This window comes from Schistocerca americana, chromosome 3 (assembly GCF_021461395.2).
Source record: "Schistocerca americana isolate TAMUIC-IGC-003095 chromosome 3, iqSchAmer2.1, whole genome shotgun sequence".
In the NCBI taxonomy this organism is placed as follows: domain Eukaryota; kingdom Metazoa; phylum Arthropoda; class Insecta; order Orthoptera; family Acrididae; genus Schistocerca; species Schistocerca americana.
In genome coordinates, this window is record NC_060121.1 from 908,183,601 (window position 1) to 908,196,532 (window position 12,932).

The 12,932-nt window shown below is 43.4% G+C and overlaps 1 protein-coding gene across 1 annotated transcript; it reads right to left on the minus strand.

Annotated features, from left to right (window-relative positions):
• Positions 1-2,770: 2,770 nt before the first annotated feature.
• LOC124606779 (cold and drought-regulated protein CORA-like) lies at positions 2,771-11,031 on the minus strand. Its single transcript, XM_047138838.1, has 2 exons — positions 10,915-11,031; positions 2,771-3,311 (listed from the first exon to the last, which is right to left on the minus strand). Exons 1-2 carry the CDS (start codon positions 10,927-10,929, stop codon positions 2,904-2,906), a joined length of 423 nt encoding a protein of 140 aa, XP_046994794.1. The 5' UTR covers positions 10,930-11,031; the 3' UTR covers positions 2,771-2,903.
• Positions 11,032-12,932: the final 1,901 nt, after the last annotated feature.

The window sequence follows — 12,932 nt, forward strand, 5'->3', positions numbered from 1 at the left end:
AGAGTGGCCTTGCATTGGATTAATTTGTATTGTATGGCTACGGGAAGTCGCCTGGACATGGCAAAGTCAGGAGCGATGAACATCGGGAGAGGACTCCCGACAGGAAGTATAGCACCATTACAGCCGATCAACAAGATGAAATGCCTAGGAATTATCTTCACTACAGACGTTCGACGCACGGCGGCACTGAGTTACAGACATTTTCTGCAAACAATTCGTGCGAGTGTCCGAAGTCACAGGTTAAGGGCACTGGATATGATACAACGGGTCACCTTTGCCAACACTTATCTAGCCTCTCGCATCCCCCACCTGGCACAAGTTCTTCCTATGCCGGTGGTGTTGGCCCGCCGAATCCTGGCGGCACTAGGATATTTTGTGAGCACAGGTCTGCTTTTTAAGGTAGGATACGAAACCCTCACCCTTCCTCGTAGTCGTGGAGGTCTTGGACTAGTCCACGTACGCGACCGAGCAGTGGCTATTTATGTAACCACAATGATAAAGCTGTGGACACGATACCAGACAAGTCTGACGGGCAGCTTGATAGACGAACTCGCTCCACCTTCTCTTTCGGCTCCAGTAGCGGTGGCTCACATCTCACCATCGCTTGCCCATATGCGAACCTTCTTTGTGGAACACAGTTATGTACATATGGAACTACCGACTACCAGGACGGCGACGGCACGTGATATATATCACATCTTGACTCGACGACGGCCGAAAAATGCCGTAGAGCGCCGCCAACCAACAGTTACGTGGTCAGTGGTATGGCGTACAGTGCACTACCCACACCTTGATACGGGAACGCGCGCACTGTGGTATCAGGTGGTAAATGGGAAATACGTGACTCGTTCCAGGTTGCATACAATTCATATGGCGGACGAGCCACTGTGTCCGCAGTGCAATGTTAGAGACACTGAGGAGCATCGCCTGATATGCGGTCCTTCGGCGGACGTATGGTGTTTGGTCAAAAAAATGATCGCCTTCCTCCTTCGGGTGGGGCCGCAAACAATAGAACCACGCACACTACTTCTCCCAGATAGGACATATTATCCCCGAACGAAGACAAACGCAGTGACTTGGATTCGAGGTTTGACTGTGCGTTATCTTTTCCGAGACGGCAGTAAGAATGTGCTTGACTTTTGGGCCTTACTACAGGAACATCACTCACAGCTTATGAGACATCCGAGATATCGAACATATTACGCAAATTTTTTTGGGAGTGCCTTGCTTGATCCCCCACCCAGTTGGGGTGTCCCGGGTAGGAGAATGTAATTATTGTCTATAAGTATCAGAACAAGAACGGACCAGGACAGTGGAGAGGATCCACAACACACGTGAAGACGTACCCGACACCAACGCGAGGTATGACGGGATTAGGGAGGTACGCGCCTAAAAGAGGAACGTAGAACGTTATTGTTTTGTACTGACAGAAGCAGGATATTTTATTTTCTTTTTTTCACTATTATGGAAAAAAAAGTCCACTTATTTACGTTTCCCAGAAGAATTTTATTTTATAAAGTCATTGTATTATATATTTAAAAAAAATGCTAGAAGCAGTTTATGTTTGTTACTGTTACACCAAAAAAAAAAAAAAAAAAAGGTGCCATGCGAGCAGGAGATGCCGGGTTCAAGTCCCTGTTGGGGGCCAAATTTTAACCTGTCCCCGTAGAGGAAAAAAAAAAAAAAAGAGGTTAGTTAGGTTTAAGTAGTTCTAAGTTCTAGGGGACTGATAAAAAAAAAAGATGGTAGAACACTTGCCCGCGAAAGGCAAAGGGTCCCGAGTTCGAGTCTCGGTCGGGCACACAGTTTTAATCTGCCAGGAAGTTTCATATCAGCGCACACTCCGCTGCAGAGTGAAAATCTCATTCTGGGAACTATTAATTCATTTAGGTGAGTAGATATTAAAATACAAATGGTCGTTAGATACGCACTTATACCCCTAACACCATTCGCAGTTCCTTTTTTTTTTTTCTTTTTGTTTTTTGCAATACGTATTTCTTCTAGAAAACTTTAATTTGGGGGCATCACTACTCATGCTGCTAAAGCTGGTTTTCATATGAATGCTGTTTGATCATACTATAGTACTTATTCCTGTGTTGTAGAAGGCACTGTGCATTGAATTTTGGTTGACGCAGTGAAGCATAGTGATGCTGGTAAGAATTCGTTAGCAAGGAAATAAACATTCGGTTAAAAACTGCTCATTTCACCCCATTTTCTAATCATGAGTTTAATATGTGTTCTGTGAGCTCACTGACGCTATTATTATCCATTTTAATTATTTCCTCTTGCATAAAGTATTAATAAACTAATTGCCTGAATTCATATTTATTTAATAATGTACGATTATTTTTTGAAATAAATAGAATTATGTATTGCACGTTTTTAAGCAAGGTATCTTGAAACAATGTCCAATGTTCCGTCCCAACAATTAAATGGTTGAAACTAACAATAAAAAAAAAATGGTCAGCGTGACGGATTGTCAATCGACTGGGCCCGGGTTCGATTCCCGGCTGGGTCGGGGAATTTTCTCCGCCCAGAAACTAGGTGTTGTGCTGTCCTTATCATCATCCTATTATCTTCATCGACTGCAGGTCGCCGAAGTGACGTCAACTTCAAAGACCGGCACCCGGCGAACGGCCTGCCAAATGGGGGGCCCTAGCCATACGATTAAATAAATAAACTTGACAATATCGGAACGTCTAAATTACAGTAGCGTAGTGTAGCCATCGAATATCATTAGCTGGGGTTAAGAATAGTAAAACAAGTCTTCTGTAGCTGCAACATATAAATTTATTTTATTAAATAGTTAAATCTGGTGGTAGTATTTGAAGTGCTCTCCCTCTTGTGCAGGGGTCGGTCGTGATGCGAGGTCCGGTGTTATGCTTGACGGAGCACGCGTCCGTCTAGCCGTGGTGGCCGTGCCCGCCGTATCCGTAGCCGCCGCCCCCGTGGCCGTAGCCGCCGCCCCCGTGGCCGAAGGCGGCGTCGTGGGCGTTGACGGCGGCGTCGCGGGCGTGCGTGTGCGCCACGGCGGCGAGGTGGGCGGCCCTGTGGGCGGCAACCTCCACTGTGTCCTGCACGTAGCCGCCGGGGCCCACGGCGATGTGGGCGGGGCCGAAGGAGGCGTAGCCGGCGTGGATGCCGTGTCCGCCGCCGCCGCCTCCGTGTCCGCCCCCGTATCCTCCGCTGAAGCCGCCACCGTACCCTCCGCTGAAGCCGCCGTGACCGCCTCCAAAGCCACCGTGGCCGCCACCGAGACCCACATACCCGGGCCTGGCCGTGGCAACAGCGACGGCGGCTACAAGGAACACCTGCAACGGGTAATGGCTTAGAGTCATCCGCTGAACTAGTGCAACAGTGCTCCGCTTCAGTGCTGTGCGATTGGAATGAAGAGCTGCTAGTTGAGGGGGGTAGGACGTTAAACGGGCCGACCTGGAGCAGGAGAGGCATCACAGGACATTTTAATTTCCACTGACTATATTTTTACAAATAAATTCATAAAACTTTGTCAGCATGACCATGAAGGATTCAGAATTTACACTCACAGCAGTGCAAGTTCGAAAACATAACAAAATAAATTTTTTTTACATGTGAAATTTCATCATTTTTTTCACTTACTAATGGCAGCATTTGTTGCTATAGGTACACTTTTCTTCATAAGTAAGAGAGATTCTTCGATGAATTTTGCACAGCATACACACCATACTCAAAGGGGTATGAAACTCCAGAATTTTACATATCTATTAAAAACTGTGGTAAAAATTGAGGTAATTCACTAGAAAATTTGTGTTTTTCTAAACATGAAGTCTAAAATATAACAGCTCATTCGTTTTTTCATAAATTAAATAAATTCTAGAGCTTCATACACTTGTGAGTATGGTTTGTATGCTGTGCAAAATTCATCTAAGAATCTCTTTAACTTATGAAGAAAAGTGTACCTATAGCAACAAATGAAGCCATTAGTAAGTGAAAAAATTATGAAATTTCGGCCGTAAAAAAATGCACTTTCTTATGTTTTCGAACTTCCACTGCAATGGATGTGAATCCTGAATCCTTTATGGTGTTGCTGACAAAGTTTTATGAACTTATTTGTAAAAGTATAGACAGTGGAAATTAAAATGGCCTGAGATGCCTCTCCTGCTCCAAGTCGACCCGTCTGACGTCCTACACCCCTTAACAGAATACACAGCATGTCCTTCTGAATGGAGAGAAGTCATCAGTGTGTTGGTCGTTCTTTCTCTGCTTCGAACATTGTTGCCATAAGCACGTCACAAACATTACGATCTGACGTTTTCCGCACTGCCACGATTGCACCACTAAGTGGAGTATCCCTGTCAGTGCAGAGTGTCCACAGTTGAGTGCCTGAGCTGCTACCTGGAGGAAATAGGCATTAATGGATTGCTCTTGCCTCATGTACCTGGTCGTACGAAGCAACCAAAAATTTATTGGGTCTACAACTTCGCCTCCGCCGTTTTGCAGTAGACGGCAGTAGCGGCAAGTCGGGTTCAGCTGGTTGGTCATAGTGTAACACAATAAGCATAGAGACCAGTAAACATAATGCCATAAAAATATTAGTCGATTTATGGTTGCATCATAAGGTTACTCAGGACGAAGTGGCCGAGCGGTTAAAGGCGCTACAGTCTGGAATCGCGCGACCGCTATGGTTGCGGGTTCGAATCCTGCCTCGGGCATGGATGTGTGTGATGTCCTTAGGTTAGTTAGGTTTAATTAGTTCTAAGTTCTAGGCGACTGATGACCTCAGAAGTTAAGTCGCATAGTGCTCAGAGCCATTTTTGCCTGCCTCGGGCATGGATGTGTGTGATGTCCTTAGGATAGTTAGGTTTAAGTACTTCTAAGTTCTAGGGGACTGATGACCTCAGTAGTTAAGCCGCATAGTGTTCAAAGCCATTTGAACCATAAGGTTACTCTTGATTAACGTACCCATTTCTCGCCATTTGCGGGAAGTTTTAATTTTCTGCTTTAACATGAATAAAGCTGCGGCTATGGCTCTTAAAATTCTGGGTAACACCAATAGTGAGGGGACTATTAGCGGAAGAACGTGCAGAGAATGTTTTCAACGCCATAAGAACGGTGATTTTGATATCGAAGACCGGCACGGCGGGGAAGACAGGACGTTTTCGTAGCTACTGAAAAAAAAGAAGACAGTCACAGGACATCATTATCGAAAGCAATTGATGCGCTCGAGCCTAGAACTGAAACACAAACGGTCACAATACAGTGATAGACACGTAAAGGTAATTTTGTAACAAGTCAGTGCTCGACCCCATGTAGCAAACCCGTCAAAATATACATCGAAACGTTGAAATGAGAAGTCCTATCCCTCCCGCCGTATTCTCCATACGTTGCTCTCTCTCTGACTACCACCTTTTCCGATCAGTGGCATACAGTCTGGCCGACCAGCACTTTTGATCATTTGAACAAGTGCAGAACTGAATCGATTCATGGATCCCCACAAAAGACGCCCAGTTCTCCCGCCAGGGAATTCGTATGCTAACCGAAAAACGGGAGGCTGTAGTGGCCAGCGATGGGCAGTACTAAGAATCATAATTGTTTTGCAAGTTTTTCACTATAAAAATCCAAACTTCGAGAAGAAAACGGCCGAAGCATAGTTGTAGACCTAGTAGTATTTGTGATAGCTCTAGTTGTTAGTGTGCAAATGACATGAATTCTGATCTAATGCTTCCAGAACGATATTTTCACTCTGAGCGGAGTGTGCGCTGATATGAAAGTTTCCTAGCAGATTAAAACTTTGTGCCGGACTGAGACTCGAACTTGGGACCTTTGCCTTTCGCGGGCAAGTGCTCTATCAACTGAGCTACCCAAACACGACTCACGCCCAGTCCCCACAGTTTTACTTCTGCCAGTACCTCGTCTCCTACCTTCCAAAGTTTACAGAAGCTCTCCTGCGAACCTTGCAGAAGTAGCACTCCTGAAAGAAGGGATATTGCGGAGACATGGCTTAGCCACAGTTTCTGGTCTAATGTTGTTTAGTACATTTCCTTAGTAGAAGTATCGGCACTTACATCATTACACACTGCATGTAAGACACTGTGATAGCGTCGGAATTTCCCGGATGATGCCGTTGTATGCGGAGAAGTTGTAACAATAGAATATTGTAGATAAGTGCATGAAGACTGCGAAGGATCGACACTTGCTGCAATGAGTGGCGAGTTTATCCTCAGCACAAACAAATGTAGCGTAGTATAACGACAAAGGAAGACCCTATATTATATGAATGCACGATTGCAGGACAAATACTGGAAGCAGTTACTTCCATTAAATATCTAGGAGTAAACGTACGGAATGGTTAGAAGTGGAATGACCATATAAAATTAACCACCGATAAGACAGAAGCCGGTCTGAGATTCATTGGAATAGTCCTTAGGGCGTGCAGTCAATCAACAAAAGAAACAGCTAACAAAACACTGGTTCGGCCAATAACCCAATACTGCTTGTCAGTCTGTGATCCGTATCAAAGAGTTGAGAGAGGAGATTTGAAGAAGAGCGGCGCGTTTCTTTACAAGTTCATTTGGTAACCGCAAAACTGTCAAGCAGATGCTGCTCTGCCTCCACTGGCAGACGCTCAAAGGGACGCGTTCTGCATCAGGGTATGGTCTACTGTTAAAGCCTTAGGAACATACGATCCTTGAAGAGTCAAGCAATATACTGCTTCCTCCTAGGTACATATCGCGAAGCCAGGTGGAGTGGCGGAGTGGTTCTAGGCGCTACAGTCTGGAACCGCGCGGCCGCTACGGTCGCAAGTTCGAATCCTACCTCGGACATGGATATGTGTGATGTTCTTAGGTTCGTTAGCTTTAAGGAGTTCTAAGTTCTAGGGGACTGATGACCTTAGAAGTTAAGTCCCATAGTGCTCAGAGCCAGCCACATCTCGCGAAAAGGCCATGCAAATAACATCAGAGAGAATCGATTCCACACGGAAGCTTTCTAACAATCGTTCTTCTGGCGAACCATACGCGACTGGAACAGAAAAAGGGTGAATTGGCAGTGGAACACAAAATATGCTCCACCACACACCGTAAGGTGGCTTGCGGTGTGTAGATGGTGATGTTATGATATAATTTCATAACCGCTAATGGAAATAAGTCAAATGCGACAGCTGTCAACAAACTCTTTGAGCCTAATCAAAAAGTTACAAGACGTGTATTGCAGTTATTCTAATGCCTAAGACATATTTATGACAACGGAACAATACTGATGACTGCTCACTAATTTCTTGGATACCACGTAGTCCTTCCGAACTGAATTGTATTCTTGGCCACACACCTCTCTCAACCAACGACGCCTCATCGAACAGTATATTTGTCCCACAAACGCAGTTCATTGTTAGTTCCCTGGAGACTGAGGTCTAGAAAACGATTGTGATATGGAACACTCAGTTTACAGAATAGTCATTTAAATGTGCAAGATGCCTGGACCAATCAATGCCAGGAGCGAATTTCCACAATGCATCATCAACTAATTAAAATTCCCTGAAAGCGAATAAAGGGTTTTCATTTTCCCTCACGATTCTGTTGGATACTGAATCGGACCAGAAGTCATCGGGGCAGATGAAAAGCATTGATACACCAATGGCTGGCGGTTCTAGGCGCTTCAGTCCAGAACCACGCGGCTGCCACGGTCGCAGGTTCGAATCCTGCCTCGGGCGTGGATGTGTGTGATCTCCTTAGGTTAGGTAGCTTTAAGTAGTTCCAAGTTATAGGGGACTGATGACCTCAGAAGTTAAGTCTCATAGTGATCAGAGCCATTTATCTCACGCTTACATTAACCTGGGATCTAGCAATGTTCATCACTTACCTAGAAAAATGTATTCCCTAAATTTCAGTACTCAATATTAATTGTTTTTAGTGTAGTGGTTTTCTTGCGTCAGTGTGTGATGTCTTAAACATAACTGCACATTCGATTGAGTGCTGTGCTGAATCCTGGCAACGCAGCGAAAATTCAGTTTTTCGCAGCTCCTGCAACGTTGAACGGGTCACTATGTGTCATATCACAGTACTGACGTCGGTTTTCAGAAAGAGGAAATATTCATTACGAGATACACTATAGTCCTCAAGAGTAGCGACTACATAGCACATTCCAGTACATTTATCAGTGCTATTCACTACCCCCGACCGAGCATATTTTACAAGTAGGCAAGATGCCATCAACAAAGTATAGTGAACTTTACGTGAAATGAAGATTTTATGTATGTTGACAAACACTAGTACGGTAATCGCTTTCGACCAATATTGAGCATTTTAAAAATACAGTACATACGTGATGAGCATAATTATGCGGCCACGTGACAGATTTAGGTGAAGCTTGTTTTTAACTATGCCTATGTAACTCTTACGCTGTAAGAACTACAAGATGTCAGGCCTCAAGTACCCCGTTTGCGATACCGCGAACTTCAGCAAGCTATAACTGTTACTAAAGACTCTGTCTTACCCCTTTTGCTCTCTGTTGGGCTTTACTCTTTTTCTTTTCTTATTTTGGAATAAGTGGAGAGAGTCATCCTGGTCTATCATGAGGTTGGACCACAGCTGTCCCACTAGAAGCGATCGGCGATACCTGTGACGGTGCGTCAGTTCTGCTTTCGCAAAAGCAAAGAACACCGTTGCTGGTTGGCAGCCCTGCGTGAGGGAGGAGGAGTTTTTTCCATAACACCTCCCTTCCCTCTTTTGTTTACTCTCGCGGTCGATTGCCACGTCGCAATGTCCATACTACAGTAGTGCCTACAATTAGCAAAAGAGTAGTAACTCACGCTAGAACGATTTCGACATCCCCGTTCATTTTTCTACATCTACATCTACGTGACTACTCTGCTATTCACAATTAAGTGCCTGGCAGAGGGTTCAATAAACCACCTTCATGCTGTCTCTCTACCGTTCCACTCTCGAACGGCACTCGGGAAAGGCGAGAACTTAAATTTTTCTGTGAGAGCCCTGATTTCTCTTGTTTTATCGTGATGACCTATTCTCCCTATGTGGGTGGGTGCCAATAGAATGTTTTCACAATCGGAGGAGAACTGGTGATCGAAATTTCATGAGAAGATCCCGTCGCAACGAAAAACGCCTTTGTTTTAATGATTGCCACTCCAGTTCACCTATCATTTCTGTGACACTATCTCCCCTATTTCACGATATTACAAAACGAGCTACCCTTCTTTGTACTTTTTCGATGTCATCTGTCAGTCCCACCTGATGCGGATCCCACACCGGACAGCAGTACCCCAGAACAGGGCGGACAAGCGTAGTGTAAGCAGTCTCTTTGGTAGACCTGTTGCACCCTCTAAGTGTTCTGCGAAAGAATCGCAGTCTTTGGTTTGCTCTACCCACAATATTATCTATGTGATCGTTCCGATTTAGTTTATTTGTAATTGTAATCCCTAAGAATTTAGTTGAATTTACAGCCCTTAGATTTCTGTGACTTATCGCGTAATCGAAAATTTAGCTAACTTCTTTTAGTACTCATGTGAATAATTTCGCACTTTTCTTTGTTCGGGGTCAATTTCCACTTTTCGCACAATACACATATATTATCTAAATCATTTTGCAAGTCGTTTCGATCATCTGATGACTTTAAAAGACGCTAAGTGACAGGATCATCTTCAAACAATCTAAGACGGCTATTGAGATTGTCTCCTATGTCGTTAATATAAATCAGGAACAATAGAGGGTCTATAACACTTCCTTGGGGAACGCGGGATATTACTTCTGTTTTACTCGATGACTTTCCGTCTATTACTACGAACTGTGACCTCTCTGACAGGAAATCACGAATCCAGTTACACGACTTGTAAGTAGGCTGTTTAGGTTTTTATATTGGTAACGCCACGTAGCGCTCTGTATGAAAATCACTGGCTGTGCTGTGTGCAGTCTGTGGCTGGTTAGCATTGTTGTAATATTCGCTATTGTAGTGTTGGGCAGCTGGCTGTTAACAGCGCGTAGAGTTGAGCAGTTGGAGGTGAGCCGCCGGCAGTGGTGGATGTGGGGAGAGAGAGAGCGGAGTTTTGAGAGCGGATGATCTGGACGTGTGTCCATCAGAGACAGTAAATTTGCAAGACTGGATGTCATGAACTGATATATATATATATATATATATATATATATATATATATATATATATATATAATGACTTTGGAACGCTATTAAGGTAAATACATTGTTTGTTCTTTATCAAAATCTTTCATTTGCTAACTATGCCTATCAGTAGTTAGTGCCTTCAGTAGTTAGAATCTTTTATTTAGCTGGCAGTATTGGCGTTCACTACATTGCAGTATTTCGAGTAACGAAAATTTTTGTGAGGTAAGTGATTCATGAAAGGTATAGGTTATTGTTAGTGAGGGCCACTACAGTATATGTTCTACAACCCTACTGCAAATCGACGCTAGTGATATAGGCCTGTAATTCAGCGGATTACTCCTACTTCCCTTTTTGGGTATTGGTGTGACTTGAGCAATTTTCCAGTCTTTACACACGAATCTTTCTGTGAGCGAATGGTTGTATATAATTGCTAAATATGGAGCAATTTTATCAGCGTACTCTGAGAGGAACCTGACTGGTATACAATCTGGACCGGAGGCCTTGCCTTTATTAAACAGAAGCTTTTCATTCTATAGTGAGATTTGATGGTAGAATTTTGAGCGAGTTCTACAAGAAAGTATCAGACATGTATAACTATGGAGAAGCTGTCTCTTACCCTACCGTTTGCTTCTAAGAGGCCACATGAAAGAAGGTTTCCTTTTCCTTAATTGCTCTAAGTCAGTCACGTAAACGCTATACTGGTATTATTTAATGAAGGAACCCTATCCTCACTTAGAAGAAATACATCGGACAGAGACGAGAATGAATGTCCACACAACTGCTGTTGAAGCAGGTGATCGCTACTCACCAGAAAGGTCTTCATGGCGGGTTGGTTGTTGCAGCTGCTGAGGACTGTACCGTTGAAGCGCAGGCCACCAGCTTTTATACTGAACACTGATGCTGTGAAAGGGACGGTCCCACTGACCGTGGCCTTCCAGGTTCTATTCAAGTCAATGTCTGTGAAGCCACGCCGAATCGCGCTACAAACTTGTAAACATCTACAGTTCCGTAGTAGAAGTGTCCTAATTCCCGCAGGAAAGGCCTGAATTTCATTTATTAGTGAATATTAAGCTCTGTTCTCGTCCTGAAATGTATCGTTAAAGGGACTTTGCTTAAAAGAGAGCCTCTTTTCTTTGTATTTTATCTTTCGAATCAAAAGACACACTGGTGCAAGTGTGATGATTTCACGTCGTTTTGATGACACGATTCGTATTCATGAATTATTTTTGTTACATTCACTTTCTCGTTAGACTAAATGGATATTGTAAAGGTGTGCGGTGCTATAGGCATTGAATTCAGTCCAGAAGTACTGAGTTACGCTGTAAGATGTCGCCCTGGTGCAAGTGTGATGATTTGAAGTCGTTTTGATGACACGATTCGTATTCATGAATTATTTTTGTTACATTCGCTTTCTCGTGAGACTAAATGGATATTGTATAGGCGTGCGGTGCTATAGGCATTGAATTCAGTCCAGAAGAACTGAGTTACGCTGTAAGATGTCGCCCAAAATAAGCAAAAATAAATAAATAAAATACCGAGACGGCACTCGTATAATAACGCTCTCATTTCCTAATGGCGTCGATATCGAAGCAATATTAAGGGCTGTATGTCTGTTCTTCCTTACGCAATGTGCTTCACTGGCTATAAATACTGGAGATTCAAACAGAAAGAGCAGATTTCCATTGTTTATTACAGACAAAGTACGAAAGATAGAAACACATTCTTCATGTCATTAGTCAAAGGAAGTTTCAAAATTTTGTGATCGTACTTTTTGTGATGCACTTACCATGATCACCATGCGTTGCTCGAGAAATATCGAAACGGTAGTCAAAATCATTCCACACACGAATCAAGACGTTCCTGCTTATTGAATCGACACCTTCGACAATTAGATTTCTCAGCTCTTGAAGAGCAGCTGCCATAGTGTGACAAAGACTCAGTCTTATACGTAAACCCACTGAAAAAAAATCGCAAGTTGTGACGTCTGGTCACCTGGGAGGCCAAAAGCAAAGAAGATCTTTTTGTCCACCTCTTCCAATTCAACGTTGTGTGACGGTGTTGCTAAGATAACGCCGCACCTTAAGGTGAAAGTAAAATCACTGGAAATTATTGGAAATTTTGTGAAGTCGAGGAAACAACCAATACAAACAACCATGCAGCTGTGTCAAAATTTAGAATCTTCCTTTATCCAATGCGCGCGCAATGTTTTCTATTTTTTATATTTTGTCTTTAATATAAACAAGTTAAATCTGGAATGAGATTTTCACTTTGCAGCGGAGTGTGCGCTGATATGAAACTTCCTGACAGATTAAAACTGTGTGCCGGACCGAGACTCGAACGCGGGACCTTTGCCTTCGAGTCTCGGTCCGGGACACACTTTTAACCTGTCACGAAGTTTCAAGTTAAATCTGTACTTTCTTTTTGAATCATCGGGTATAATATAAAATTCTAGAACATTCACTACTGATACGTGAGATTATATTAAATACATCTCCCTTACTATTCTACGCTGTTCTCCTGTTCCCCTGTTCCCTACAGTAACATTCATTTCATCAAGTACAACGTTTCAAAGGAAACGACCGTGATTGCTCCATTAAAAATTACATATAGAGACACAGTCACATTTATATTTTTAGATCACCGGTTTAGACCGTCCCAAACGGTTTTGATCGTGTCAAATGGTCATCATCAGATCTGTAAGCCACTGCAGAGAACAAGTGACGACACATGCTCCCGGGGAAGCACATTTATGTGATGATAATCATTTCAATGAGTCGAAATCGGTATTCTAAAAACAAAATCTTGACTGTGTCTGGAAGTCTTATG